A 27,617-nucleotide genomic window follows, 5' to 3' on the forward strand; every position below is an offset into this window, starting at 1 on the left:
CATGAAAGGCTGGGCAGGGCCCAGGCGGAGCAGAATGGGATGGGTCGTTGGTAGGTGGTTTCTCAAAGACTTTAAAATGGGAGGAACAGGACGGAGGCTGTGCTGGGGGATCCCAGACGGGAAAAGAAGAGACTTGGAACATACTGGATTGGAGTGGAAGGGGCAGGCTAGGTGACAGTGGTGGGGTGAGGGTACGACATGGTGCTTCCGCTATTATCAGGTGAGGTAGTAGGCCCTGAGAATGCAGAGGGGGGGGGGGGGGACAGCAAGTCAGAACTGAGGTCCTGGGAGAAGCTCATGACACCATGACCCCAACTTCCTCTCCTCAGCACTCCTCCCACTCCGCCTGCCTGTCTCCAGCTCACCCCGAGAGTCCCCTAGAAAGGAAAGAGGGGACTTGGGTGTCCCTGATCCCCTATCGGTGGCGCCAGCCAGCTGGATTCTAATTAGCTGCCAGAGCGGAGAGACAGGAAGCAGAGGCTAGGGGCGGGGCTGGATCCCTGCCCGAAGCCAAGGCTGAAATCAAATTGGACACCCCTCGCCCTCCTTGAGGGATGAAGATCTTGGTGGTGGAGAGGAGTGGGCGGGGCAGGGTTTAGGGGTGAGGGCTGAAGCAGCTTTGGTGTGGGTGGGTGCATGGCAGCCATGCTGACCTGTCAAGCTGCCCCCGGGGAGGTTGGAGAAGAGGGACCAGAGCTGGTTAGAGTGACCCCAGAACAGGGCAGTGTGCACCCCAGTCCAGGAAGCAGAAGACAGACTCCCACTGGGCTTGCTGAGGTCAGCTCCTGCCCAGTATCACTCCGCTGTCCTCCCTCAGGCTGGTGGGCCAGGCCGTGGTACCCTGGTGATGCGGGGCGAGGCCCCCCCCACAGTCCGCTGAGAGCCCTGCCCCCGCCCCTGGCCTTCGCCATGGCCCGCTTGGCCGCAGCACTCTGGAGCCTGTGTGTCACCACAGTCCTCGTCACCTCTGCTACCCAAGGTAGGTGCTGTCTGGGCCGGGGAAGGGCTGGGTCTCCAAACCCAGATGGAAGGTGGGAAACATGAATTCTCTGGACCACAGCCTCCACTCCAGATGAAGCTGGACCAGGCCAGAGGGAACCTGGTGATGCCACCCTTGGCAGGCACCACTGAGGGGTGTTGAACTCCCAGCAGGCCAGTGCACTGGGTGCTGTCTTGCTTGGGGACCCCTAGGACTAAGACAGGCCTTCGGGGGGGCCAGCTATCTTTCTCTATCTCTCCCTCCCCCCGTCATTCATCACATCTCTGAGGCTCACTGGGACCAAGGCTTAATTAAAGCATGCCTGCTGACGTTTATTTAAAAACAACTAATTACCCAGCTCCGGCCTGGGATCCTGCACATGCCACAATTAGTGCCCTGAGCCTGCTGCCCACTGTTGACATTACCTAGTTACCATCCCCAGGTTGGGCACCAGCTGTGTGCAGGACAACAGAAGCTAAGAAGGGGTCTGCTGCCTGGCCCCTTCCTAGAGGGCTCCCCTCCCCACCTTGCCGGGCCCATCCTCTGGAGAGTCACTGGGATATTGTCAGCCTTGTTCTGAAGCCTTGTCAGGGTCCTGCTGGCCAGTGACCCAATCTTTCTAGTGCCCAAGTTCCAGGCCCAGCCCCTGCAGGCCAGGAGGGGCTGCCTCCACCCCCAGCCCCATGTGAGCCAGCCCTCCACCCCCGGCCTCCCTCCCTGACAAGGAAAGCTAAAATTAGGGGAGGAAGCAGATGGTACGACAGGAGCACATGGGAAACTTTTTCTCAACTGGGGCTCTGCTCACCCCCAGAAACCCGAAGGCCTGGCTGCTAGAACCCCTGGGGACCCTGTCTCTGAAGAGGGGCTGACTTGGCTCTGCACCTTAGTACAAACACCTTTCACAGCACTTAGCTTACTCCCAGCTGTGGCCCTCCCCCAGACATCTGTAGCTTCTACCTTCCTGTACCCTGTGTGGCTGGGCTGCAACCAGTATCCCAAAGTGGTTGCCAGGGCAGCCTGGCACATGTCAACCCTGGATCCTGAGAAATACCCATAACAAAAAAACGAGCATCTCGTCAGCACATTAGTAGGTATTAACTGTAGATTAACCTCTGCGGTAGCAGAGAGACCAGGGACCCAATAGGTGCCTTGGAGCCATCAGCCAGGCCAGGGAGCAGCAGAGCTGGGACTCAGAGCTATACTGTGTAGCTCTGATTGTCATAGGGGGTCCCCTCATGTGAAGCATGCTGCTGCACCTGGGGATGGAGTGGGAGGATCAGGAGTTTAGGGCTAACCTTGGCTGCTTAGACTGTGAGACCACCTAACTATGTGTGATCCTGTCTCAAAAACCAAAACAGGCCGGGCGGTGGTGGCACACGCCTTTAATCCCAGCACTCGGGAGGCAGAGGCAGAGGCAGGTGGATCTCTGTGAGTTCGAGGCCAGCCTGGTCTACAGAGCGAGATCCAGGAAAGGCGCAAAGCTACACAGAGAAACCCTGTCTCGAAAAAAAAAACAAAAAACAAAAACAACAACAACAAAAAAGCAAAACAGAAAGATTCCTTTGGTTTAGAATCCCTGCTGTCTGGTCCTGACCTGTGGGTGAGTGCCCATTTTACAGCTCGGGAAAACAAGGCCTGGGAAAGCTACCACCAGTAGTTATCTGAACTTAAGCATGCAAAAGTTAGACATGGTGGCACATGCTTGTAACCTCAGAATTTGGGGGAGGCTGAGGCAAGAGGACACCAAGTTTCAAGCCAGGCTGGGCTACACAGCAAGACCCTGCTCCCAGTAAACAAACAACAGGCAGGTATAGCTCATGGTAGAATTGTTGCCTGGGTTCCATCCACTCCTTGTGTGGTGTGTGGTGGTGGTAGGAGGTCTCCAGACCACTCCCACTTGTGACAAGGACTAGCAGCACCCACAGACGCTACTGTACTTAGGGACAGCTTTTTGCAATGGGAAGACAGATTCAGCCCAGTCTGGTGAAGGTGTTTGACATGGAAGAGTAAAGTTCTGTGCGGTTCTGCTATGACAGTATGTCCTGGTGTCCCCAGTCTCAGAAGTCCCATCGTAGACTTGATTGATGGCCTTCACGGCAGCCACCCGCCCCTGCAGAGGCCCTAAGTTCTGTCGTCAGGGCACTTGTCTGCTAAAACTGCCACAGCCTTTGTCCCACCAGTGAGGACAACAAAGGCCCGCCGTCGTGGTACCAACCCAGCTGGCTCCTGCCGAGGTCTCCTCGGCCTGCTGGGTTCCCCCCCCACGTCTGCGCACAGTCTACCTGGATGACACTGTGTCGGACCCCCTCTGTAGTGCAGAGTGACGGCCCAGCCCCAGCGTCCTAGCTGTTCAGGAGGCTGAAGCGGGACCACAGTTCCAAGGACAACCTAAGCCACTCAGTAAGATGCCGTCTCAGAAGGAAAGGCGTGGTAGAGCACTTCCCGAAGGTGTGTGTAGCCTCAGCTCTGTTACCAGTATTGCAACAGTAACAATAAAATACACCCTAAATGCTCCCTTTTGTTAGGACCCTAGCCAGACTGCATCAAGGCCCTTTGACCCCTCATTTTTAAATTGATCTCCACTGTAAAAAAAAAAAAAAGTCATCTCCAAGCCAGATGGGGTTGTGCACACCTCTCATCCCAGCGCTTGTGAGGCTGGGGCAGGGAGGAAGATCATTGTAGGGTTGTGGCCAGCCTAGGCTACCTAGTGAGTTCAAGGTCAGCATAGGCTACATTGAGACCTTCAGAGGAGGAAAATTTGTGTGTGTGCGCTGGGTGTGTTGGCACGTGCCTATAGTCCTAGGGAGGTAGATGCAGGAGAATCAGTTCAAGGCTATGTTGCAAGTTTGAGGCTAGCCTAGGCCACATGAGACCCTTGCCTTAGTTGGGGGTTGGGAGAGAAAAAAATCCAAAAGACACTATCTCCAAGTACAGTCACTTGTGAAGTACTGGGGCTTAGTTCTTCAATTCAGCATAAGATTTTGGGGGACAGGGCTAGTGAGATAGCTCAGGGGAGCTAAGGTGTTTGCCACCAAGCCTGTCCTGAGTTTAGTCACCAGTATCATTGGCAAAAGGTACAAGTGACCTCCACATGCCCACCCTCAAACAGACAAAATAAATGTAGAAGGTTACTTTGAAAGGATTTGGGGTTACACAGTTGTGACTGGCCCACAACATCCAGGGTGGTGTTCACTCTTACCAGGCAAGGCATTCATTACAGGATGAAGAAGGGTCAGCTCTCTCTGAGCCAGGTTACTCCTTCCTCCACAGGGGTTAAAACTCTGTGCCACTTTATAGCCGAGTAGTCCTGAAACTCCCATAACCAGCTTCCCAGCCTGGCTAAGCCAGCAGGTCTTTTCTTCCCTGGTGACTGTGACACTGTCCCCAACTGTTCTGCAGGCCTGAGTCGTGCCGGGCTCCCATTTGGATTGATGCGCCGGGAGTTAGCATGTGAAGGCTACCCCATCGAGCTGCGGTGCCCAGGCAGCGACGTCATCATGGTGGAGAATGCTAACTACGGGCGCACGGATGACAAGATCTGCGATGCCGACCCTTTCCAGATGGAGAATGTGCAGTGCTACCTGCCCGACGCCTTCAAAATCATGTCACAGAGGTGAGCCTGCTCCAGCTCCACAGGCCTCACGTCGGCCCCTGAACACAGACAGCAAAGCGAGACTGAGCTGCTCCCACGGACAGTGTCCCCCAACTCACTCACCCCCAGAGAGCAGTGGTTCTCCATCTTTCTGATGTTGCGACCCTGTAATACAGTTCCTCGGGTTGTGGTGACCCCCAACCATAAAATTATTTTGTTGCTACTTCATAACTGTGATTTTGCTGTTATGAGTTGTAATGTAAATGTCCGACATGCACACCCCCTCTTGGGGTCTCAGCCCATGGGTTGAGAACCACTGCCATAGACCTTGCTCATCCCTCTGCTACCTCCAGAGACTTATTCAAGACTGTTGGTGGCGGGTGGGAGCTTGCAGAATCAAAGCAAAGGTATGCTTCCCAAAGAGAGACAGCTACTCATAACTTACAGAAGTGTGTGTGTGTCTGTCTGTCTGTCTGTCTGTGGCAAGGTGCTTTGGTGTGCAAAGTTGTCCTTGTGCATGTTGCGGGTATATAACTGTACAGAGTGTGATTTCGTGTCTGAATATGTGTGTCTCTGAGCAGCTGTGGGTGTGAATAAGGGTGTACTTGTGTGACTAAGGAGGTGTCCCAGGCTGGGGCAGCCCACATAGGAAGCTGCATAACCTACTCGAATAGTCTGTCTAGAGCCTTCAGGTTCTCCTCCACAAGCACCCCTCCGTGGCACAGGGCCCCCTGCCTGCTCTCCTTGCCTCCACCTTGTCCCTTATAGTCCATTCTTCCTACATGGCAGGCATCAGTGAACACCTGAGTCAGATCCTTTCCCTCTGTTAGAACGTTCTCAGGTTCCCACCTTCTTGTGAAAGCCAGAGCCTTCCTGAGGCTAGACCTGCCTGTGTGACCTGCCTTGACAACTGGCCCTCCTTTCCTGTGGGCTCAGTTCCAGCCTTGCAAGGCAGCTCGCTGTGGAGTGTTGCCTGGGCTCAGTCCTTAGACTGTAGATACTTGAGCATGCATCAGAATCTGCATCCTGGTAGCCCAAAGGCTCCCAGTCTCCGGTTCTGCTCTGTCACACCCTGATAGGGTCTATGGGCCACAGCTAAGTGGCAAAGCCAACCTCTGGGTTTTTCTAGAAACATGAGCCTATCCCTGCATTCCTTCTGCCTTAAATGCTGTCCCTGGGATCCAAGTGGCTGTTCTTATACTTCTTTGTGGCTGTCTACCTAACTTTCACACACTCTGAAATTGCAGGCCCCCTTCCCTCCTCCTGACCCCTTCAGGGCCCTGCCTTCCATCCACATTTCCATCAGATATTTTGTGCTTGGTATTTTATCCTGTGTCCTCCCGACCCTAACCCATTGGCCCTACAGGAACAACAAGCCTTTGTCCCTCACCACTGTGGCTATAGCCAGGTCTACAGCAGGCATTCACTGGATGTTTGATGCCTGAGAGGTCAGAGTTCAGGGCCCGCTCCCTGGCCTGTAGCATGGGAGGAGGAAGGGGAGGCAAGAGCTTCATAGGACATCGGGGAGGCGGGGTGGTTCAAAGTGTGCAGGGTCAGAGCTGCCTTGCCTCCTTCCTCCATTTCTCCTGACACCTCATCCAGCCTTCCAGCCCTGACAGGCCCCACCCCCTTCCTTGGTCCCACAGTCTCCACAGCAGCTAAAACAGTCATGTCTGCACACCTCTACACAGGAGGCTGTGTGTGCAGTTGCTGGGCCAGGGAGCGAGATGAGACCTCAGGAGCCTTGTGGGGTAGGGCTTGGGGGCCCTTAGCCCTGCTGCTTCTCCTAATGCTCCCAGTCTTGAAGATCTCTGTGTCTATCAGGGTCACAGCTAAGCTGCTGGTGACAGATACCACCACTGGGTAGTTGTCCCCAACCTTCGCTGGACTTAGTGTTTCCACCTCCTTCAAATCCCACCCCTTAAAGACAGATGCCACGCCTACAGCTCCAGGGGAGTCGGGGTGCAAAGCTGGGGTGCTGAGGGCCTTGCACATTCTAGATGAGCACTCTGCTACTGGACCACACTCATCCCTGAAATTAGTGACATTTTGTGCATTTACCAGCTCAGCTTAGTTGCAGAGCATTCCATCACTCCAAAAGGAGACTCCATAATCTTCACAATCTCCTGTTGTCCTGCTCTGTGTTCTCTGCCCAGAGGTTTGCCTAGACTCTCTCTCCATGCCCACCAGTATGCCCTGTGCAGCCTTTTCATACACTTGTTACATTGTGGGTCAGCCACCATGTCCTTTTTCCTGGCCAGATAGCGTTCCATCACGTGGGCAGGCCACATTTTACCAACATACCATCAATATCTCAAAACAGACCATGTTTTGTTCTGCCATTCCTCATGGGCAGACTTTTGGGTTCTCTCCCCCTGTTGGTGGATGTGGGCAATGCAGCAGTGAACATGTGTGTTCAGTAATTGTTCACACTTGCTATAAATTCTAGGGCACATTGCTGAGGACCAGGATTGCTGAGTTGCGTGAGGCCCCTGTGTGGTTTTTTGTTTGTTTGTTGTGGTGATTGGTTTTGGTTTTGGTTTTGGTTTCTTTGAGACAGGGTTCTCTGTGTTAGCCCTGGTTGTCCTGGAACTCTGTAGACCAGGCTGGCCTCGAACTCGCAGATCCGCCTGCCTGTTTACTCCCAGCCTCCTGCTGTTTTCCTCTTTGCACTTCCTGGTCCCGGGAAGAACTGAGGCAGATTCAAGGTACTTACCACTTGTCCACACCTTGTCTGCCACTCCAAGGACCTGGGATGATGTTGGCTGCATTTCTTGTCTCTGATCGTGACCAAACACTTGATAGAAACAACGTAGGGAGGAAGGGTTCATTTTGGCTCTTGGTTTCAGAGTTCCGTCCATTGGAGCAGGAGTGTGCGTGAGTGTGTGCGTGAGTGTGCGCGTGTGTGTGCGCGAGTGTGCACGCATGTGCGTGGCATGCCAGGGCTCTTCACATCGTGCTGCCGGGAAGCACAGAGGGAACTGTGGGCACTCTGCTGCCTTTCTCCTCCCTCACTTTTCTTACATTAGTCTAGACCCACGTGTACGGTGGATCTGTTTGCCTGGTTAATCCCCTCTAGCAGTACCCTCACAGACGTACCTTGAAGCGTACCTAACCAGTCTCCTAGGCAATTCTAAACCCAGGCTAGCTGACAGAGAGGATGAACCATTGCAGGCACCTTGACTGGACACAGGCAGCTGTAGGAATCTGAAGGAGTGGACAGGCAGGTGACTAGAGCTGAAGATGCTCCTGCAGGTGGGCACAGGCTGTGGGGTAGGAGAGCAGCCACCAAATGGGAACAAGTATCTCTGATGGTGTCTTCTGGTTGTAAAATAGACCTCCTTTTCCATACTAGCCAGACCCCCGAGAGGCTAGCAGGGGCTTGGGGTCAGGGGACCCCCATGGATTCTTCCTGGCTGTGCTGCTGCAGGTTCAGTCAGTGTCCAGAGTGTGGCAGTGTCCATGGAAGAGCCAAGGTAGACACAACAGGCACTCAGTCTTCTGTGAAGGTGCCCGTCACATGTGATACTGTGTGTTTTTAGTGACTGGCACGGGGGCTTTTAATTCAGTTTAAAGGAAAATGCCAAAGATGTACCGGGAAAACCTGCCTCACAACTGTGGAGGGCTGTGGGAAAGAAAACAGGCAGGAAGCAAAACAGACCTCACCCCAACCTGTGCCCCACACATTCCGACCTGGAGCTGTGCGCTAGCTTCTGACCTGGAGCCTTCTGGGTCTGAGTCAATTTTCCTGTCCCTGTAGGTGCAATAACCGAACCCAGTGTGTGGTGGTGGCCGGCTCCGACGCCTTTCCTGACCCCTGTCCTGGAACCTACAAGTACCTGGAGGTGCAGTACGACTGTGTCCCCTACAGTGAGTCACCTTGTTCCTCATGCTGGCTCGGGCCCTTCCCCCACAGAGCAAGGAGCCTGGCACATCTTGATCCAGCACACATGTGCACACGTGTGCACACATCCATGGGGCTGGGCACAGAAGCTAGCAAGCTCACTCCCACTTTTGACACATATTTTTCACAGACACTTGCCACATTTGGTGGCTGCTTTCCCACACAGATGTGTCCCTCCTGTAGGGGCATCTTCAGTTCTAGTCACCTGCTCGTTCCTGCTCCTTCACGTGTCCTTCACTTGCTCAAGCCCTTCACAGCCACACACCTACAGCATGCTGGCCCCTCTCGGGCCCTCCAGCTGCTCTCCCACCCTCCTGTTTCACACGCTTTCTCCTCCTGACCATGGACACACCTGACTTTCTCCACACACCCCCTCCTGCCCCTTCCACATCATGAAAGCCAAAGCTTTCATCTTCCAAGGTTCCTAACTATTGGTTGGTTTATCGCTTACTCTGAGAACACTTCCTATCTGCAAAGGAAGTACTGCCATGTTGGAATGGCAGTGCCCCCAAGAAGATGATTTTGGGGAGCCAAGAGCCTGACTCCCACATCTGACTGAGGGGGGCACATAGACAGGGTTGCTCATCCTCAGCACCAGCCCCTGGCATCACCAGTCTTCCTGCCCACTCTCTCCCTCCATCACCCCTCTGTCCTCTCACCTGCCTTCACATAGCCAGCCCGGAGGTAGGGAGGGCCTCTAGGCAAAAGGGGAGGAGGCAGGACCTTCGGGGTGTCCAAATGAGGGGGCAGGGGAGCAGGAGACCTCCTAACTCTGCCTCCTCTCCCCTCCTACCCAGCTTTCCCTGCCCCACCCCTCCAACCTTTGATTTCTCCTTGCAGGTGAAGCCAGGAGGATGGGCGAACAGATCACTCACTGCTTGTGTAACTTTCTCCTTTTAGTCTCTGCCCTTTCCTTTCAGTGCCTGAGGCCGCCTTCCACCACCTGAGGGGGATGCCCGTCCGCTCCCCGAAGCCTCCCCACAGCACTGGGGACACTGCCCATCCGCAGCTGGGGCAGCAGGGAGGGAGGTGGGAAGTGACGTGTGTCTAGGACAGAGGGCTGGGCAGGTGGCGTGAGGCTCAGCTGTGGCTCCTGACTTGTCTGGCTCTGAAACCTGCAGCAAATGACTTAAAATCTCTCCGGGTGCTGCAGACGGAGGCGTGAGTCCTGGAGACCGGGAGTGACAAGCACTCGGCCCTGCGGCCAGCGTGCTCCCAGGAGCACAGCCCCGAAGGCAGAGGCCGCGACTTCACCCCCCAGCGCCCAGCCCCGAGCCTGGTTCAAGATGTGCTCAGTGATGGTACGGACGCTCTTTCCCGCCACCTGAGCCTCTTAACTCCTGTGTGATGGGGGAGGGGTGCTTCGAGGAATAGCGACAGCATGGGACCCAAGCTGCTTTGTGCCCCGGGCCATAGGTTCTAAGGGAGTGGCAGCTGCATGGCCCCCTCTGTGTGGCTTCACTTCTCTGAACCTCAGTTTCCCCAGCTGTAGACAGGGTCCTGGAAGGCCTGGCTGCAGGGGCCTGCACTGTTCCCGCGCCCTCATGAGCACTGGTTGCTGTCGCTGTGACTACACTTCACTTCTAACCAGTTACGATTAATGTCATGGTCACTGGAATAGCAACATATAATGAACACAATTCTCTAGAACAGACAGGACGCGAGGCTGGAAAAGTCCCTGGTCCAGGTTCAAAGGTCAAATCAAGATACGAGAAAAAAGAAGAGGCCACAGATCCTGAGATGGAGCGTAGAGACCTAGAGCCCTGGGCCCCCTTGTGTGGTCCAGGAGCACAACCCAGAAAGATGTGCTGTGGGGTTGAAGTGGTGCGGGCCAGGGATGGCAGCTTTAGACTGAGGAGAACACAGACCTGAGCCTTGCAGACTGCGCCCATGCACAGGGTGGAGGTCATGGACAGGGCGAGCCACAGGTGCTCCTGGTCAGGCAGAGCTAGTCAGCCCAGGTGAACCATCTCCTGGCCCCCCCAGATAATCGGGGTTCAGGAATAACTAAAGCTAAGAAGAACCCAGACACATGCTTCATGACTTTCCCTGAGCATATCCTGAGTGCTGGGTCCTGGACAAGGCGCTGGGGGGCCAGAGTTCCTGCAGAACCCAAGCAGGGTGCCTGGAGGGGACCGGTCTGGTCAGCCACAGGGCCCTGGGCTTTAGAGGCTGGGGTGACCCCAGTGCTGGTGAAGGGGGGCAGGGTGGGGGGCAGGGATCCCACAGTTGGGGGATCACTCGAGTGTGGAAACCCCAGACATTGGACTAACACTGGATTTGCTTTGCAGCTGAGCACAGCCTAACTCTCCCTTCCTCCCCAGGTGCCACCCGTGCGTCATCAAGGGCGGTGGGCAGGGCAGGGTGCAGCTAGGGCTCCTGGGCCCTTGGTGGATTGGGCAGAGCAGCTGAACCTTGAGTTCCCCCCCCCCCCCCCCCGGGAGTGTAGGAGCCTGTCTGCCACAATCTGTCCAGCCCAGTCTGTGTCCCCTCCAGTTCTGTGCCTCTTGTCTCCCCTACCCTGGCTCTGTCCGAGGCCAGGGGCGCCTGCCTGCCTGCCTGCCTCTGTTGTTCTGTGTCTGGCTCTACTGCCCTCCCTCTCTGTGCGTTTCGGGGGTCCGGAGGGCTTAGGGGAACACAGCTGGACTCAGGTGGGGCCTATTCAGAGGGGAAGGGGTCGGGCTGTGCTCTCGGCTGGGGGGGTACCCAGGCCCCAGAGACACTAAACCCCTTCCCTCGGCCCCTGGTTCTAGCAGGGGGTTAGCACACAGGGTGGAGAGGAGCCCTGCGGTTCCTATATCCCCACTGCCTGGTGTCACCCTAGCCAGAGTTCAGCTCCTAGCTGGGGCTCCTCTACACCGGGGCCCTCCTGCCTGAGGGCCCTGTCGACCTGCCTGTCTGTACCATACCAGTCTTTTCGTCTCTTCCCTCCCGTGTGTCTCCCCTGTCCCTTCTCACTGTCTCCTCAGCACCCTCTTACCCCACCCCACCCCTAGAAAAAGGGACTTGGGGGTGGGGGCTGAGATGATGCTACGGAAGGGGTTGGGAAAGCGGAGGAAAGGCAGGAAGAGGGGGCGTGTGGCCAGAAAAGAAACGAAAGCAATTTAATCTTTTTTTTCTCTTTTTTTTCTTGCACATTTTTTTCAATTTGTTTTCTCTCTCTCTTCCGATGCTTAAAGTAGAAGTGGAGCAGAAAGGTAAACGCACTGTCACCACCACTGCCGACCCCAACTCACACTTCGTCCACTGTCCATACTCATGTGGCCCGCCCGCTCCCCCCCCCTTCTTCTCCCCCCCCACTCGGTCCAGGGATCCCTGCCCCGGTGTCCCCCCAGCACAGCTGGGCTGGGCCTGGTGCTGCAGCACCACCAAGGCCAAGGTCACGGCCATGGGCTTCTCCACCCTCCAGATACTCACCGAAGCTCCTCTCAGAGCCTGGGCAAGATACTCACCCCACTCCTCCACCTCTCTCTCTCTCTCTCTCTCTCTCTCTCTCTCTCTCTCTCTCTCTCTCTCTCTCTCCCTCTCTCTCTCTCTCTCTCTCTCCCTCCCTCCCTCCCTCTCCCTCTCCCCCTCTCTCTTCACTTCTCTCTCTACCTCTTCTGGTCCCTGGTCCCTGCAGGGCACCTGACCTCATCTCTCATTTCTTTTGCCTTCCTTAGGAGAAATGTGTAAGCGTCCAGGCGGGTGGGGAGGGAGGGACTCCCCAGCTTCCACAGGCACCGCTAGAGGCCTCTCTGTCTCTCCTGCCCCCCTCCCTCTTACTCTCTCCCCTCTCTCTCCTTTCCTGTCCCCTTGTACCTTTTGCCAAGTGTTTCTGGTAGAGGGTGGTGGGATGGAGGGACACTCTTTCCTTTGGGGACCAGATTTCTCCTCTCTCTCTGGCTCCTGGTGGCCTCAGTTCCTCTGGTTTGGCGTTTCCAAGGCCCAGAGCTGTTATGGAGCACAGAGAAGAAGTCTCCACCCTCCACCCTTTCTGACCAGCCGGGGCCAGTCCTGGGGAGGGTTGTCAGCCATCCCAAGCCCCTGGGAGGGGGCAGCCTGCCAAAGCCCTGGGGTGGGTTGGGGGTGGGCCTCCTGGAGAGGGTGGGAGTGGGTTCTGTCTCGGCACACTTGCAAAGCTGCAGTCAGGGTTTCTTCCGGGCTGATGTGGGAGAGGACCAGGGAGGGGTGACGGGGTCACAGACTTGCTCTGGGGACTTCCACAGGCCCCATAATTTCTTGCAGGGAGCCCCATGGTAGTAGGTGTGGCTGTCTGTTATGGGCTGGGGAGTGGAAGGTGCCTGGCTAGTGGTAAGGCAGGAGGCAATGGACGAACAATGACACGGCCTTCAGGGTCCCTTTCACCTTGAAATTACGGTGGTCTGTGGAGGGCCCCTGCCGGGGAGGTGGGCGGGGTCCCTCTGAGCTGCTCCCCTCCCTCTCCTTCCCGCCTTGCCCATCTCAGAGGCCTGGGCACCCTCTCCCTTGCTCTCCTCGGTCAGCCCTGCACTAGCCACTCTTCTTGCAGGCTTGGAACTCCGGCACTGGATCTCCTCTCTGGGTCGGGCTGGGGGAGGGAAGAGATGTTGGGAGCTGGGTGCTGAGGTGGGGTCCTTGCTGCCCAAGGCCCCTAGCAGACCCTTCCTCATCTCTTCCCCTTCCTTGGGATGACCTCTAACTGTGTTTTTCCTCCCTAGTACCCTCTGACCAGCTCAGGCCCTCTTTATGAGCACACACCCCTGGCAGGGGTTTTTATGGGGTAGAGGGACCTGGGGAACAGAAAAAAAGGGTAGGGGCCAGGTAGTCTGGTCAGAGGGTACAGACATAACTGATGGGAATGCCAGGGCTTAGAGCCCAGGGTTAACTCATGCTAAAGAGGCCGTCCTGCTGACGCCTTGGGCCTAGGGACCTAAAGCCAAGCTGCCCTAGTGTGTGTGTGGGGGGGGGCACTACAGATTGTTCCCCTCTTCTAACCACGTTAGCCTGCTGATGAGCCAGGCTAGAAATAGGCACTAGGCCTGGCTTCTACCCAAAGGTCCCTCACTACTGAAGCTGCCCACCATGCTGGTGCCAAGTTGTCCCAGCCCTCCCTGTGCCCCTGGGGCTAGCTGCTTTGGTGATGGACCAAGCAGGAGCAGAGAATTCACCATAGACCCACAAACACACACCCTACAGCCCTGGCCTGCCTGTGGGTTCTATCGTGGAGAAATGAGAGGGAGGTGCCAGCCCTCGTGAAGGGAAGGGAGTCTGTCCCACAGTGCTCAGGGAAGAAGAGAGGGTGGGCCACACTGACCTGCTGGATCACTAGGGTAGGCTAGGAACAGGTGGTGCTGGGCTGTGAGGGGCAAGGGTGGGCAGGCCAGTGGTGCCAACGAGATGCAGTTGAGGTTTTCCTCTTTTCAGGGAATGGGGGGGTGGGGCGGGGCCCCCCACCTTTCTGACATCAGCGCTGCCTTGGTCCCTCCTCCCGAGCCGGGGATGGTCACAGGTAAATCGGGGTCCGGGGCAGGGGAGGTGGGGGGCTGGCTGGGGCGGGCTGGGGCTTTATCCTAGCACCTGGTTCCCTCCCTTGCCCCCTCCGAGCTGGACCTGGGACTGCCCCTGGAAGGGACTCTCAGTCGGGCCTGGGCCTTGGAGTGAATTCTCTGCTCACCCCCTCTCTCCTCGCCAGCACTAACCCTCTCTTCCCAGGTGGTCTCCAGAACGTCTCCTTTGGAACCAGGACTTGTGGACACACACAACCCTCCTTGTCTCTCTTCCCTCTGCGCAGCTCCCTCACCCCAAATGTCCCGGGAGTCCTGTCTTTCTCCATGTCCCCACTCCACCCTTGTACACCAGTGTCCATGTGCGCTTCTGAACCTGACCCCACCAGAGACCCTGCCGGCTGGGGCAGAGCTGGACTTCTCCCTAGCCTAACCTGGGAGCTGCTTCCCTCCATCCTCTCCTCCGCTACCTACTTGACGGGTACCAGCTGAGGGAAGCTCAGACAGCAGCAGGGACCTGAGGAGAGAGTAGACAGCTCTAAGCCTCCCTGCCAGAGTGGGTGTGGAAACATCACTCTACCTTGCAGCTTTTGGAGGAAGAAAGTGAAGTTGTTTTAAAAAGTCCATCCCTGCATGGTTGGTGAAGGATGGGATCCCGGCCCCTAGTTCTTCCACAGAGGCAGAGAAGGCAGGCCAGGGTGCTGATACCTGAACCTTGAGGCTAGCTTGCACTACAGCAGGGGTCCCCACCTCCTACCCCTGGAGCCCAGTCTGGGAGAGCTCTGGCTGAATCCTTTGTCTCCAGCCTGTGGGGTCTCTAGCAGCCAAGGAAGGGAAGAGAGCACCACCTCCCCACACTAACCCTGCTCTTGATGGTCTCCAGGGGTCACAGCTCCAGGGAGAGGGGCAGCTGGGCAGGGCGGGACTCCCCGCCCACAAACCCCCTTCCCATCACCAGCCCGACCAAGCAACCATGACTGCAGCAGCAGGAGGGGACAGCATGGTTTCCTCCCCCCGCCATGTGACCAACTTGCCTCTCTCTCCCCTCTCTCCTTGCCTCTGCCCCTCCCCACCTCCTCCCTGCCTACCTACCCACCCGGCCCAGTCTTCGTGTGCCCAGGGACACTGCAGAAGGTACTGGAGCCCACCTCCACGCATGAGTCAGAGCACCAGTCTGGTGCATGGTGCAAGGACCCGCTGCAGGCAGGTGACCGTATCTACGTCATGCCCTGGATACCCTACCGCACGGACACACTGACTGAATATGCCTCATGGGAGGACTATGTGGCTGCACGCCACACTACCACATACCGACTGCCCAACCGTGTGGATGGCACCGGCTTTGTAGTCTACGATGGCGCGGTCTTCTACAACAAGGAGCGCACGCGCAACATCGTCAAGTATGACCTGCGGACCCGCATCAAGAGCGGTGAGACAGTCATCAACACAGCCAACTACCATGACACCTCACCTTATCGCTGGGGAGGCAAGACCGACATTGACCTGGCGGTGGATGAGAACGGGCTGTGGGTCATTTATGCCACCGAGGGCAACAATGGGCGCCTGGTGGTGAGCCAGCTCAACCCCTACACGCTACGCTTCGAGGGCACCTGGGAAACGGGCTACGATAAGCGCTCGGCCTCCAACGCCTTCATGGTGTGCGGGGTCCTTTATGTGCTGCGCTCCGTGTACGTGGATGACGACAGCGAGGCGGCCGGCAACCGCGTGGACTACGCCTTCAACACGAACGCAAACCGCGAGGAGCCCGTCAGTCTCGCTTTCCCCAACCCCTACCAGTTTGTGTCCTCCGTCGACTACAACCCCCGGGACAACCAGCTGTACGTGTGGAACAACTATTTTGTGGTGCGCTACAGCCTGGAGTTTGGACCCCCAGACCCCAGTGCTGGTGAGGATGGGTTTTGAGGGGTGCGGGCCTCTTAGCATCTGTCACACCTTGACACCAGAATGTAGGCTCACTGTACGCTGCTGAGGATTGGGAGGTAAAGCAAGTCGTAGCGCGTGGCACACGCTGTCCTCATCACCGTTGCTCCTGCGGGGTGTGCCTGTCATCTTCGGGGCATGAGGTTCCTTGCACTGTTTTACAGGCGAAACCCGTGCACTGCGTGGCTGAGGGATTATCTTACTTGAGGACTGAACCCCAGGATTCTGGGCTCTACCCAGTGACCTGTGCTGCCTGGGCTCAGTAGTTTGGGGTAGTTTAGGGGGATGCAGAATCGGACACTTGCTGTGTTCTCATTTTAACTCCAGCTGATGTTCCCATCACTAACCTAGAGCATCCCCAGAACTCTGGAGAGCCTTAGCCAACCATTGCAGAAGGGGAGTTGGGCACCCAGGTTCCAGACCCCACAATCAAGTGTGTCACGGATGAGAGGTGATTACATCCAGACACTTTGACACACATGTCCAGTCCCAGTTCTGGGAGAGACACCTTCTGGTGCATAGTAGTACATTTTTTTACCCTCTTCCGAGTATATGGTCTGATGAACGTAGCGTGCCCCTGAGCACAGAAAGGCCAGGGACCCAGGACAGCTTTCCAATTCAATGGATAAGGAGGATGTCAAGGTGCCAAGGGACCCTGTGCTTAGGCACATTGGTGGGCCTTAGGCGTGGGTATGACCCTGTCCTATCCCTTTTACCTTCCAGGCCCAGCCACTTCCCCACCTCTCAGTACCACCACCACAGCTCGGCCCACCCCCCTCACCAGCACAGCCTCGCCTGCAGCCACCACCCCACTCCGTCGGGCACCCCTCACCACACACCCAGTGGGTGCCATTAACCAGCTGGGACCTGACCTGCCTCCAGCCACAGCCCCAGCACCCAGCACCCGGCGGCCTCCAGCTCCCAATCTGCATGTGTCTCCTGAGCTCTTCTGTGAACCCCGAGAGGTCCGGCGGGTCCAGTGGCCAGCTACCCAACAGGGCATGCTGGTGGAGAGGCCTTGCCCCAAGGGAACTCGAGGTGAGTGCTGGGAGACACACAGCTTAGCTATACAGGTGCTGTCTGCGGCCTAGCACCCAGGGAGCTGAGGCAATCCGGCCACCTGCGTCAGGCTGAAGTAGCAAAGCCAGTTTCAGGACAGATGTGGGACAGCTAAGCAGCCCAGGTGCCCTGGGGGTTCCAGGCAAGGTTGGAAGAGGCTTAGTGGAGAAAACCTTCCATAGTGGATCTTGCCTAGGAGGTTCTAACTCTGCGAGGCTAGGGCGGGCTGCCTTGTGCCTTTTCCCGTGTCCCTCTCCTTCTCACCCTCTGGTCCTGTCTCCTCCCTCCTTCCTTGGCCTCTCTTCGTCTTCTTCTCTTTGACTTTCTTATCTGTCTCTACAGGAATTGCCTCATTCCAGTGTCTCCCTGCTCTGGGTCTCTGGAACCCTCGGGGCCCTGACCTCAGCAACTGCACCTCTCCCTGGGTCAACCAAGTAGCCCAGAAGGTACCAGTAACTGCTGCCCTTACAGGCAGCCATCCCGTGCCCAGGGTCAGCAGTGGAGGAAAGAGCTTGGGAGACACAAGGGGTCTCCTGTTACCTAACCCTTGCGTGGGAGGGGGCCAGCAGAGGGAGAGGGCCTAGGCAGGTGGGGTGTGTGAAAAGGGAATGGAGAGCAGGGCCAGCCAGTGCCCAGTAGATCTGAGGCCCTGTCCTCCCGGCCTCATACAGATTAAGAGTGGGGAGAATGCAGCCAACATCGCTAGTGAGCTGGCTCGTCACACACGGGGCTCCATCTATGCTGGGGACGTGTCCTCGTCAGTGAAGCTGATGGAACAACTGTTGGACATCCTGGATGCCCAGCTCCAGGCCCTCCGGCCCATTGAGCGCGAGTCAGCTGGCAAGAACTACAATAAGGTAGGCACCTGCACCTGCTGCCACCCCACAGTGACCAGTGAGGGACACCACACCCCAGGGGCTGCTGGGCCTCACTGCTGCGCTGCCTTGAGTAGTCCTCAGAGGTGGGGTTCCTCTGGGGGAGAGAGCGCTGTGGTGGGGAGCAGTCTTGGAGTCCCTACCTGTCTACCTCCATCTCTGTCTCTAGATGCACAAACGAGAGAGGACCTGCAAGGACTATATCAAGGTGAGCTCAGTGGGGTACAGCTTGTGGGAGTGAGGGGAAGGGAGAGGAGAGGACATCAAGACTATCCCAGGGAACTCAAGAAAGTGGAGGACTCATGTGTATTGTCCCTGCTACACACAGGCTGTGGTAGAGACAGTGGACAACCTGCTTCGGCCAGAGGCACTTGAGTCCTGGAAAGACATGAATGCCACAGAACAGGTGCACACAGCCACCATGCTACTAGATGTCCTGGAGGAGGGGGCCTTCCTGCTGGCCGACAATGTCAGGGAACCCGCTCGCTTCTTGGCTGCCAAGCAGAACGTGGGTGAGTACTGCAGTCACCCCAGGACCAATCCCAAACTCTGAGTATGTTGGTTCCCCGATTCCTGGGCCTGTGATTTTGCTGCAGGCCTCATGGTATAGCATGAATCCTGTCTGGGGATAGACACTGATAGCATGCCCTTTCTGCCCCTGCCCCCACAGTCCTGGAGGTGACTGTCCTGAACACAGAGGGTCAAGTGCAAGAGTTGGTGTTCCCCCAGGAATACCCCAGCGAGAACTCTATCCAGCTGTCCGCCAACACCATCAAGCAGAATAGCCGCAATGGTCAGTGTTCCGTGGGGTTTGTCCGAAAGCATGTACACACTGCCCACTTGGCACCTTGACCCTGACTTTATGGAACACAACGGTGGTGTCTTTTAATTACAGTTTATCTGCCACTGGTATGGACACCCCAAAGCCCTGCGGAGGCCTGGGTTTGCAGAGGGGAGCCCTAGCTCTAGAAGTCGTTGTGCCATTTGAGGCTGAGATACAGAGAGGCTAGGGAATCTGCCCAGGGTCACACAGGAAGTAAAAGTGGGTCAGAGAGGCAGCCTGTATTGTATGTCCTGGCCACCGCTGGACAGTGGCCTTGTGGAAATGGCTTCTGAGTTGGTGCTTCACCTGGGACACTGCCCACTCTCAGTGTGTCTGAGAGCCATGGAGCCCAGAGAGAAGTGTGTGTGCCTGAGGATAGCCACTCTATCTCCCTGTGCCCATCTTCCTAAGGTGTGGTCAAGGTTGTCTTCATCCTCTACAACAACTTGGGCCTATTCTTGTCCACGGAGAATGCCACAGTGAAGCTGGCGGGCGAGGCAGGGACCGGTGGCCCTGGAGGTGCCTCCCTGGTGGTGAACTCACAGGTCATTGCAGCATCCATTAATAAGGAATCCAGCCGCGTCTTCCTCATGGACCCTGTCATCTTTACTGTGGCTCACTTGGAGGTGAGCTCAGGTGTACCCCTCCCTCCCTGGAGGTCCCAGCATCCTCTGTTTCTGGACTACATATCCCCCACCATGTGTTCACCCACCTGCGAGTAAGTTTCAGCTTCCCTGCTTCAGCTTGGACCATATGTCCCATAGAGCTGGTGGTCACCTCGGGCCCTAGGCACTTGTCACACCTGTCACTGTCCCCGTAGCTGGTTTGAGGACAGGAATAGCGCTTTGCAGTCTTGACACCCTGTCCACCATGTAACAGGCCAAGAACCACTTCAATGCAAACTGCTCCTTCTGGAACTACTCAGAGCGCTCCATGCTGGGCTACTGGTCAACCCAGGGCTGCCGCCTGGTGGAGTCCAATAAGACCCATACCACATGTGCCTGCAGCCACCTCACCAACTTCGCAGTGCTCATGGCTCACCGAGAGATCGTAAGCTGCCCGGCGCTCTGCGGCTCTGGGCGGGCCTGCTCGCTGCTGGCCTGGCTTTGCATGGCATCCTAGCGAGCACACGGCATGGGCGATGCCTACAAGGCCAGTTCGTGGGCATGGGGGGCCCCCAGTCTTGCCTGGGGCATGAGGCCTTGCATCTGGCTCCCTCTGGCCCTGAGGCTCTCTGGAGAAGCCATTTGTCATCTCTCCACAAGCCTTCCAGAGCATGAGGAGTGGAGCCGCACTGTCTGCACAGGGGCAGGGGCCAGCTTGGTGGCTGGGTGGGTAGCACTGGAGGGCCTTGTGGCCCACAGCCTTGCCTGGGTCCTTAGCTGCAGCTGTCACCTAGCCAGGCCCTGAGTGCCTCCCTACTGCTGTCCCCAGTACCAGGGCCGCATCAATGAGCTGCTGCTGTCAGTCATCACCTGGGTTGGCATTGTCATCTCCCTGGTCTGTCTGGCCATCTGCATCTCCACCTTCTGCTTCCTGCGTGGCCTGCAGACTGACCGCAACACCATCCACAAAAACCTCTGCATCAACCTCTTCCTTGCGGAGCTGCTCTTCCTGGTGGGGATAGACAAGACTCAGTATGAGGTGAGCCAGACTTGGGGCCGGGGCCAGGCAGCGGGAGGGACCGCGCCGCCGGTAGAACAGCCTCTTACTGATGTGCTCTCCCAGGTCGCCTGCCCCATCTTTGCGGGCCTGCTGCACTACTTTTTCCTGGCCGCCTTCTCCTGGCTGTGCCTAGAAGGTGTGCACCTCTACCTGCTGCTGGTGGAGGTGTTTGAGAGCGAGTACTCACGCACCAAGTACTATTACCTGGGCGGCTACTGCTTCCCAGCCCTGGTGGTAGGCATCGCAGCCGCCATTGACTACCGAAGCTATGGCACCGAGAAGGCGTGAGTGTCTCTGTTGTCCCCATGGTCTTCATCTGATTGGCTCTTGAGTGGCTGGCTTTCCTTGGGCCAGGGCTGGGGTGGCTAGCCTTCCAGGCATTTCTCCACTCTGATTGTGTTCCGTTTTAGCTGCTGGCTGAGAGTGGATAACTACTTCATCTGGAGCTTCATTGGGCCCGTCTCCTTTGTCATTGTGGTGAGTGGCACTCCAAGTACCGGGGTTCCTTGCATTCTGGCTGGTCTAGACCCTAACCTTGGGCCCCTTGCCAGCTTTTCAAGGCACTAGTGTAGAAACTCTATCAGAACCAAGCAGAGAGGCCAGGGCATGGCTCAGGGGTGGACACTTGCCCACTGTGCAAAAGGCCCTGGGTTCTAGCCCTAAAATCACACACGCGCGCGCACACACACACACACACACACACACACACACACACACAGGCCTGAGCAGTAGCTAAAAAGACCAGGGTGACTGAGTCCACAGTCCCCAGCACTGAGGCCAGTGCACCAGCAGCCGTGGTCCCAGCCCATTTCATGCCGAGCCGTGACCCTTGGCCTCACAGCGGTGACAGCAAATAGCAGACCCAGGTAGTGGGCACTTTGGGCCCCTGAAGAGGGAGTTGGAGCAGAAACTGAGCCCACTTGCTATACTCCTACGCAGGTGAACCTGGTCTTCCTCATGGTGACCCTGCACAAGATGGTCCGAAGCTCATCAGTGCTCAAACCTGACTCCAGCCGCCTTGACAACATCAAGTGAGACCTCGCCCTGTGGCCCCTGAGGTCCCCAGAGCACTGTTCCCCACTGGTGCCGTGCAGTGGGGTTTTCAGCAGGAGGGTATTTATGCATGGTGTAGGCCCTACTTACCAGGGTCAGGAAGTGCAGCAGTCCATCCGACCTGTGCTCTCCGGCCTGCAATTAAGATTCAGTGCGAGTCTGCTTGAGGGCACCTTGAAAAGCCGGCACAAAGGGAGTTTGAGTGGACTGGAAATTTGGCCAAAGTGATAAAGTTGGCAGGGAATGAGCCATCACCTGGAGCCAACCCTCATTGTCAACCAATAGGCCTTCCCAAGGCCTCCCCAACCTTAGGCTAGGTCTTTCAGGCGGCACCGGAGGCCTAGGGGCTGGGCTGTCTTCCCTGGTGAGCACCATGACTGCCTGTCCCCCTGGCCACCAGGTCCTGGGCACTGGGTGCCATTGCGCTGCTCTTCTTGCTGGGCCTCACCTGGGCTTTTGGCCTCCTCTTCATCAACAAGGAGTCAGTGGTCATGGCCTATCTCTTCACCACCTTCAACGCCTTCCAGGGGGTTTTCATCTTTGTCTTTCACTGCGCCTTACAGAAAAAGGTGAGGGTGGCGGAGCTGTCCTCGGGGACATTCGGGACCTGTCAGGGGAGGGAGGCCAGGGTGAAAGAGCTCGGGGCCCCCTGGGCCCTCAGTGTGCCTTCTGTGGAACCATCTAAGTCTGATGGGGGCTGGGGATTCAGCCAGCAGTGAGAGTCTAGAAGTGAGGCAGCTTATAAGGGTGTGGGAGTGCAGAGCAGGGGCCTGCCAGACACCTGGAGCCACAGTGTTAAGATTCCTGCCCTAACCATTCTAGGAAGAACTGGGTTTTGTAATGATAGAAGGAATGGGTCCAGGGGAACCCTTGTCTGGCTTCGGATGCTTAGCACACACGGTGCACATACATACGTGCAGGCAAAACGTCCATGCACACACAAGGGCTGAGCATGTGGCTGAGGTGGTAGAATGCTTGCCCAGCATACATGAAGTCTGGGTTCCATCATCAGTATCATGATTTGGGCATAGCGGTGCGAGCCTAGAATTCTAGCATGCAGGAGCCGAGGGCAGGAGGGTCAGGAGTTCAGAGACGTAAGGTTCCCTGTGCCTGGCGTGTAGTACATGTTCCTTAAAGATGTGTTGAGTTGGAGAATGAAGAAATGAAGGAATGAGGAAGTGGTGGCGGTGAGGAAAAGAGACTGGGCCAAAATGATAGCCTGAATGCGGGGCCCCGGGTGTGGATGGCACAGGGCTCCTGTGGCCTGCCCGCTGACGGTCCCCTCCGCAGGTGCACAAGGAGTACAGCAAGTGCCTGCGTCACTCGTACTGCTGCATCCGCTCCCCGCCCGGGGGCTCACACGGCTCCCTCAAGACCTCCGCCATGCGGAGCAACACCCGATACTACACGGGGACCCAGGTAGGGGAGGGGAGCATGTGCAGCAGGTCTCTCTGGGGCCAAGAACCTGGAGAGTGGGGTGTTCCTACAGATCCCCTCATGTTTGGGCTGTGTCCCCAGAGCCGAATCCGGAGGATGTGGAACGATACCGTGAGGAAACAGACAGAGTCCTCCTTTATGGCAGGTGACATCAACAGCACTCCTACCCTGAACCGAGGTGAGGTCTCCCCTGGCCCTGGCTCCTCTCTCCAGAGCTGCTCGCCCCGAGTCTCTGGGCTGCCTTGTAACCTCTGACCCTTCCTTCCCTTGGGCAGGTACCATGGGGAATCACCTGCTGACCAACCCTGTGCTACAGCCCCGCGGGGGCACTAGCCCGTACAATACACTCATCGCGGAGTCTGTGGGCTTCAATCCTTCCTCGCCCCCAGTCTTCAACTCCCCAGGTGAGGACGCTTGGGCTGGCTGGATGCCAGGGACGAGCAGAGTCCCAGGTCGGGAAGGCCCAAGGGCAGGTCCGGAGGGGCCTCTGCTTAGCTCACACTTGTCTTCTCTTCTCTTGCTGACTGGCATCCACAGGAAGCTACAGGGAACCCAGTGAGTACCACTGTCTCCTGGAAGCACTTCCAAAGGGGGGGGGGGGACAAAGGCAGACCCTTCTCCTGTAAGCCTCTCCTAGGAACTGGAAACTCGGGGTGTCCCTACCCACAGGCTCTGGCATGGCAGTCAGGTGGGGACCTTCAGTAGGGAATGAAAGTGAGGGGTCCAAGCGTAGGGGGGTGTACCTGACCACACAGGCCTCCACTTGCTAAAGTTCTGAAACTTAGGGGGGAACCCTGGAGAACCGGTCCTTACACACCCTCAGGAGTCTGTTGCTAGGCAGCAGGCCCCGCAGGAGGAGAGAGAGGAAAGTGAGGTAGGAGGCTCTGGGACAGACCTCTCGGCCCCCTTTGCCTACCAGGCCCATCCTTACTGCCCCCCTCTGCCCTGCAGAGCACCCCTTGGGAGGCCGGGAAGCCTGTGGCATGGACACCCTGCCCCTTAATGGCAACTTCAACAACAGCTACTCGTTGCGAAGCGGGGATTTCCCTCCGGGGGATGGGGGTCCCGAGCCACCCCGAGGCCGGAACCTGGCCGACGCTGCCGCCTTTGAGAAGATGATCATCTCAGAGCTGGTGCACAACAACCTTCGGGGGGCCAGCGGGGGTGCCAAAGGGCCTCCGCCGGAGCCCCCTGTGCCGCCCGTGCCAGGGGTCAGTGAGGACGAGGCCGGCGGGCCTGGGGGTGCTGACCGGGCAGAGATTGAACTTCTCTACAAGGCCCTGGAGGAGCCTCTGCTGCTGCCCCGGGCCCAGTCGGTGCTGTACCAGAGTGATCTGGATGAGTCGGAGAGCTGTACGGCAGAGGACGGGGCCACCAGTCGGCCCCTCTCCTCACCTCCCGGCCGGGACTCCCTCTATGCCAGCGGGGCCAACCTGCGGGACTCGCCCTCCTACCCGGACAGCAGCCCCGAAGGGCCTAATGAGGCCCTGCCCCCGCCCCCACCTGCCCCCCCTGGGCCCCCAGAAATCTACTACACCTCCCGCCCGCCGGCCCTGGTGGCTCGGAATCCCCTACAGGGCTACTACCAGGTGCGGCGGCCCAGCCATGAGGGCTACCTGGCAGCCCCCAGCCTCGAGGGGCCAGGGCCTGATGGGGATGGGCAGATGCAGTTGGTCACCAGCCTCTGAGGGGCCTCATGGACCAGAGGCCGGGGGCCTGGCCAGGGAGGGAACCCAGGAGGGGCTCTGGTGGGAGCAGAGACTGACGGAGGCAGTGGCTGGTGGGCCACTCTCTCCAGGTGCCCCTCAGCCCGTGGGCCCCACTGTCCCCTCAGGGGCGCTGACCTGGGCCCCAGGTGCCAGGGTTAGACAGGGTTTCCACCAGCCACACGCCCCAGCCTCTCTAGGGGAATGCAATGAGGAAAAGCCACGCCCCCCCCCCCCCTGGGCCCTGGGAGTGAGGGCGAAGCTGGTAGGTGTGACCAGCTTCTGACACTCCCTGCCTATGGAGGAAGAGCAAGGGGTAAGGCTTCCCTAGGTCTTTAGGGGGTTGCCGCTTTTGAGGTGGTCAAAGCCTTGCAGGATCCAGTCTATCAGCTGCTCTTCTCCATCCATCAGAAGGGAGCAGCAGGGGAGTGGGACAGATGGACAGGATCCTCCCATGCTACAGTTCCCTGTGCCCTGGAGACTGGGCCTTGGACCACAGCCAGGCCCAGGGAGTGGGCAGTGGGGGCTGGTGGTTAACGTGGAACTTTCTCTGAAGCTCCTTTATCCCTTGCTATTGGTCCCTGTCTCCCAAGCAAGCCTGCCCCTCAACCCCCAGAGTGCACCCAATGACCCCCTCCCTTGGGGTGACTCCTGATGAAGCACAACTCCCCGCAGGGCCCCAACCCACTGGGGTGGCCATATTTGGGCAGTTCCCAGTCCTGTGGGCTGGGCTATCTGGGGAGCAGATTTGGGGTCTGGGGCTCCCTGAAGAGTGGGTCCTGGGTTTGGATCTTTCCCTAGGGGGCCCTCTTACCCCTCTCTCTTCCTCCCCTATTGCTGTAAATATTTCAACAAAATGGAAAAGGAAAAAAAAAAAAAAAAGACAAAAAAAAGTAAGAAAATCTCATCACTTGAAGCCACCGGGCACCTGCAGCCCAGGCCAGCCCGGACTTTCTCCGGAACAGAGCAGCGGCCAGCCCTGGCGACCAGGACTTCCTGTGTGTGTACATCCCAGCCAGGGTGGGCAGCCGCCAGAGCAGCTTTTACACTCCAGAGACAAAACCAATCTAGAAGCAACAGCAAAACAAAGAACCTGTCCTTCCCAGCACTGGTCCATCGCCTCTGCTCTGGCCGCCCTCCTGGGGCGTGTACCTCACTGCCTGCCCCAGGACCAGAGGCCTGTCTCCCCTGCCCCGCTGGCCAGGAGACACCCTCACACCCAAAGATGCTTTCGCCAAGATGGCTGCACTACCCCTTTGAGTTCCTGCTTCTTGTAGATCACTTCAGGACTCATGGCAGGCAGGAGGAGGCTGGCATCCCACCCTGAGAAGGGAAAGAGGAGTGGAGGGCAGAGAATGGTTCCTGTGGCAGAGGGCAGGATGGCCGTGGTGAGGTCATTTCTGAGGGAGGGGCAAGAGAGGTGAGAGGTCACTTTCCCTTACCCCCCACTCCAAGCCCTCTGACAGGCACCCCAGCCCTCCAGCCTGGCCTGCCCTTCCCCAGTTTTTTGGGGGTAGCATAACCCTGCTGCCATCTTCCAGAGATGGCAGCACACCTCTGCTGACTTCACCCTCTTTTCCTGCCTCCTTCCTCACAAGTGCCATGAGTTTTCAAGCATCCTCGGGTCTCAGCTTGCTGCTGCCATGAACTTCTTTGGGTTATGAGGGAGTGACTCTAGGAAGGAGCTGAGGAGGTGGGTCAGTGGCTAGGAGGACCCTTTCTGCTGCTAGAAAGCCCTCTCCCTTCTGGGGAGCTGGGACTGGCTTGTCCCCATCAGTGAGGGGCAAAGGGGCCAGACCAAAGATGATGGTTTGCCCCATGGAGGGGAACAGATGTGAAAAGGCAGGGTTTATTCCATCTCTGGTCTTTTCTGGTGGTAGTATGTTTTAGCCTATCTTGCCAGAAGACCAAGGGTGAAGTCTAGATAGAGGAGAGGATGGGGATAGTCTTGCTAGGCGGGCATGGAGAGTAAGAAATGGCTTGTGGCCCTTGCCTAGCTTCCACTGGACCTGGAGCTTGCTGTGGCTATGTGGAGTGAATGGCCCAGGAGCCAGAGGACTTGACTCAGCCCAGGCCTGAGGCCCATCAGACATCAATAAAGCTGGAAGGAGGGGTGGGGTGAAGAGCTCCTCTGGGATTGGCAGGCACAGGAGTCCTGCTCCCTCTTTCCCTGCACAGCCCTTCTCCAAATGTGGACACATGGAGGGTAGAGGGTGTGGTGTAGCAGGCCCTTGGTTCCTGCTCTAGCTGGAATTGCTAGCAGAGTAAATCCCAGGCCTCAGAGCTACATGGCAGGTCCCCCAGTGGGGCTGGATCCACTACAATCCAGCGCAAAGCCACCCAGAGAGCCCAGGTGTCCCCTACCCTAACCAGACCTGGTGCCTTGACGCCCCCACCCCAGCGGGGACGGTACAGAGAAGGGTCTGGTCTCCTCCTACTCCCTTCCTTGGGCTCCTGAATTCATTTGCTCCTAAATCTTGCTCATTCTTTTTCTCTGCATTTTCCCCCTTTGGGTTTTCCTAACCAACCTCTTTTGTTGTGTCCTTTTGCTGTCTCTGTGTTCCTCTCATTCTCAATTTTTCTGTCCATTTGGGCCTCCTCCCTGCTCCCACACCCTGGCCCCTTCTTTCCTTGGTCTCCTTTTCGATATGCCAAACCAATTTTGGGTCGAGTGCATTTAACGAGAATAAAACAAAAGGCTCATAAGAACGTTTCAGAAAAAAACAAAAAGTTTAAAAAAATGTTGAGTCAAAAAGTCAAACAATAAAGAAATTAAGATTTCTTGGAATGATAAGAGTGGTGTGATTCAATTGGGGGGCAGGAAATGTAGGGCGTAGTTCTCCCAGTCCCTGGAATCTGAACTTGAACACTGAACTTAGATGACCATGGTCTTAAGGCCTATAATTTCAGCATGTGGGAAGCTGAAGCAGGAGGATCTATCAGTCAAGGGCAGCCTGGTTTCCCATAGTAAAACCCTGTTTCAACAGAATTAGGGAACTGGGGGAATGGTTCCACGGTGAAGAGCACTCGCTCTTGCAGAGGACCCAGTTTCAGTTCCCGGCACTCATGTGGTGGTTCACGACCACCTATGACTCCAGTTCTAGGGGGTCCGATCCTT

At 57.1% G+C, this 27,617-nt stretch overlaps 1 protein-coding gene across 3 annotated transcripts; it reads left to right on the plus strand.

Annotated features, from left to right (window-relative positions):
• The first annotated feature begins 572 nt into the window (after positions 1 to 572).
• Positions 573 to 27,287, plus strand: Adgrl1 (adhesion G protein-coupled receptor L1). 3 transcript variants are annotated; one of them, XM_059264378.1, is made up of 22 exons: positions 575 to 979; positions 4,379 to 4,592; positions 8,332 to 8,441; positions 15,046 to 15,846; positions 16,605 to 16,919; positions 17,283 to 17,386; positions 17,612 to 17,797; positions 17,985 to 18,023; positions 18,144 to 18,327; positions 18,486 to 18,608; positions 19,050 to 19,264; positions 19,518 to 19,688; positions 20,073 to 20,282; positions 20,367 to 20,587; positions 20,714 to 20,780; positions 21,243 to 21,334; positions 21,757 to 21,925; positions 22,647 to 22,775; positions 22,875 to 22,971; positions 23,069 to 23,197; positions 23,331 to 23,348; positions 23,745 to 27,287. In XM_059264378.1, exons 1-22 carry the CDS (start codon positions 637 to 639, stop codon positions 24,479 to 24,481), a joined length of 4,674 nt encoding a protein of 1,557 aa, XP_059120361.1. In that variant the 5' UTR covers positions 575 to 636; the 3' UTR covers positions 24,482 to 27,287. The 3 variants fall into 3 exon arrangements, with proteins under 3 accessions (XP_059120359.1, XP_059120362.1, XP_059120361.1); XM_059264376.1 differs by having other exon boundaries at positions 573 to 979; positions 22,647 to 22,971; XM_059264379.1 differs by lacking the exon at positions 23,331 to 23,348 and having other exon boundaries at positions 574 to 979.
• The last annotated feature ends 330 nt before the right edge of the window (positions 27,288 to 27,617 follow it).

The sequence above is a fragment of the Peromyscus eremicus genome, chromosome 5 (assembly GCF_949786415.1).
Source record: "Peromyscus eremicus chromosome 5, PerEre_H2_v1, whole genome shotgun sequence".
Lineage (NCBI taxonomy): Eukaryota > Metazoa > Chordata > Mammalia > Rodentia > Cricetidae > Peromyscus > Peromyscus eremicus.

Coding starts and splice junctions, on each gene's coding strand:
- Adgrl1 (XM_059264376.1), top strand. CDS start 637: ATGGCAGCCATGCTGACCTGTCAAGCTGCCCCCGGGGAGGTTGGAGAA. Junction 980..4,378: donor CGTCACCTCTGCTACCCAAG/GTAGGTGCTGTC, acceptor ACTGTTCTGCAG/GCCTGAGTCGTGCCGGGCTC. Junction 15,847..16,604: donor ACCCCCAGACCCCAGTGCTG/GTGAGGATGGGT, acceptor TTTACCTTCCAG/GCCCAGCCACTTCCCCACCT.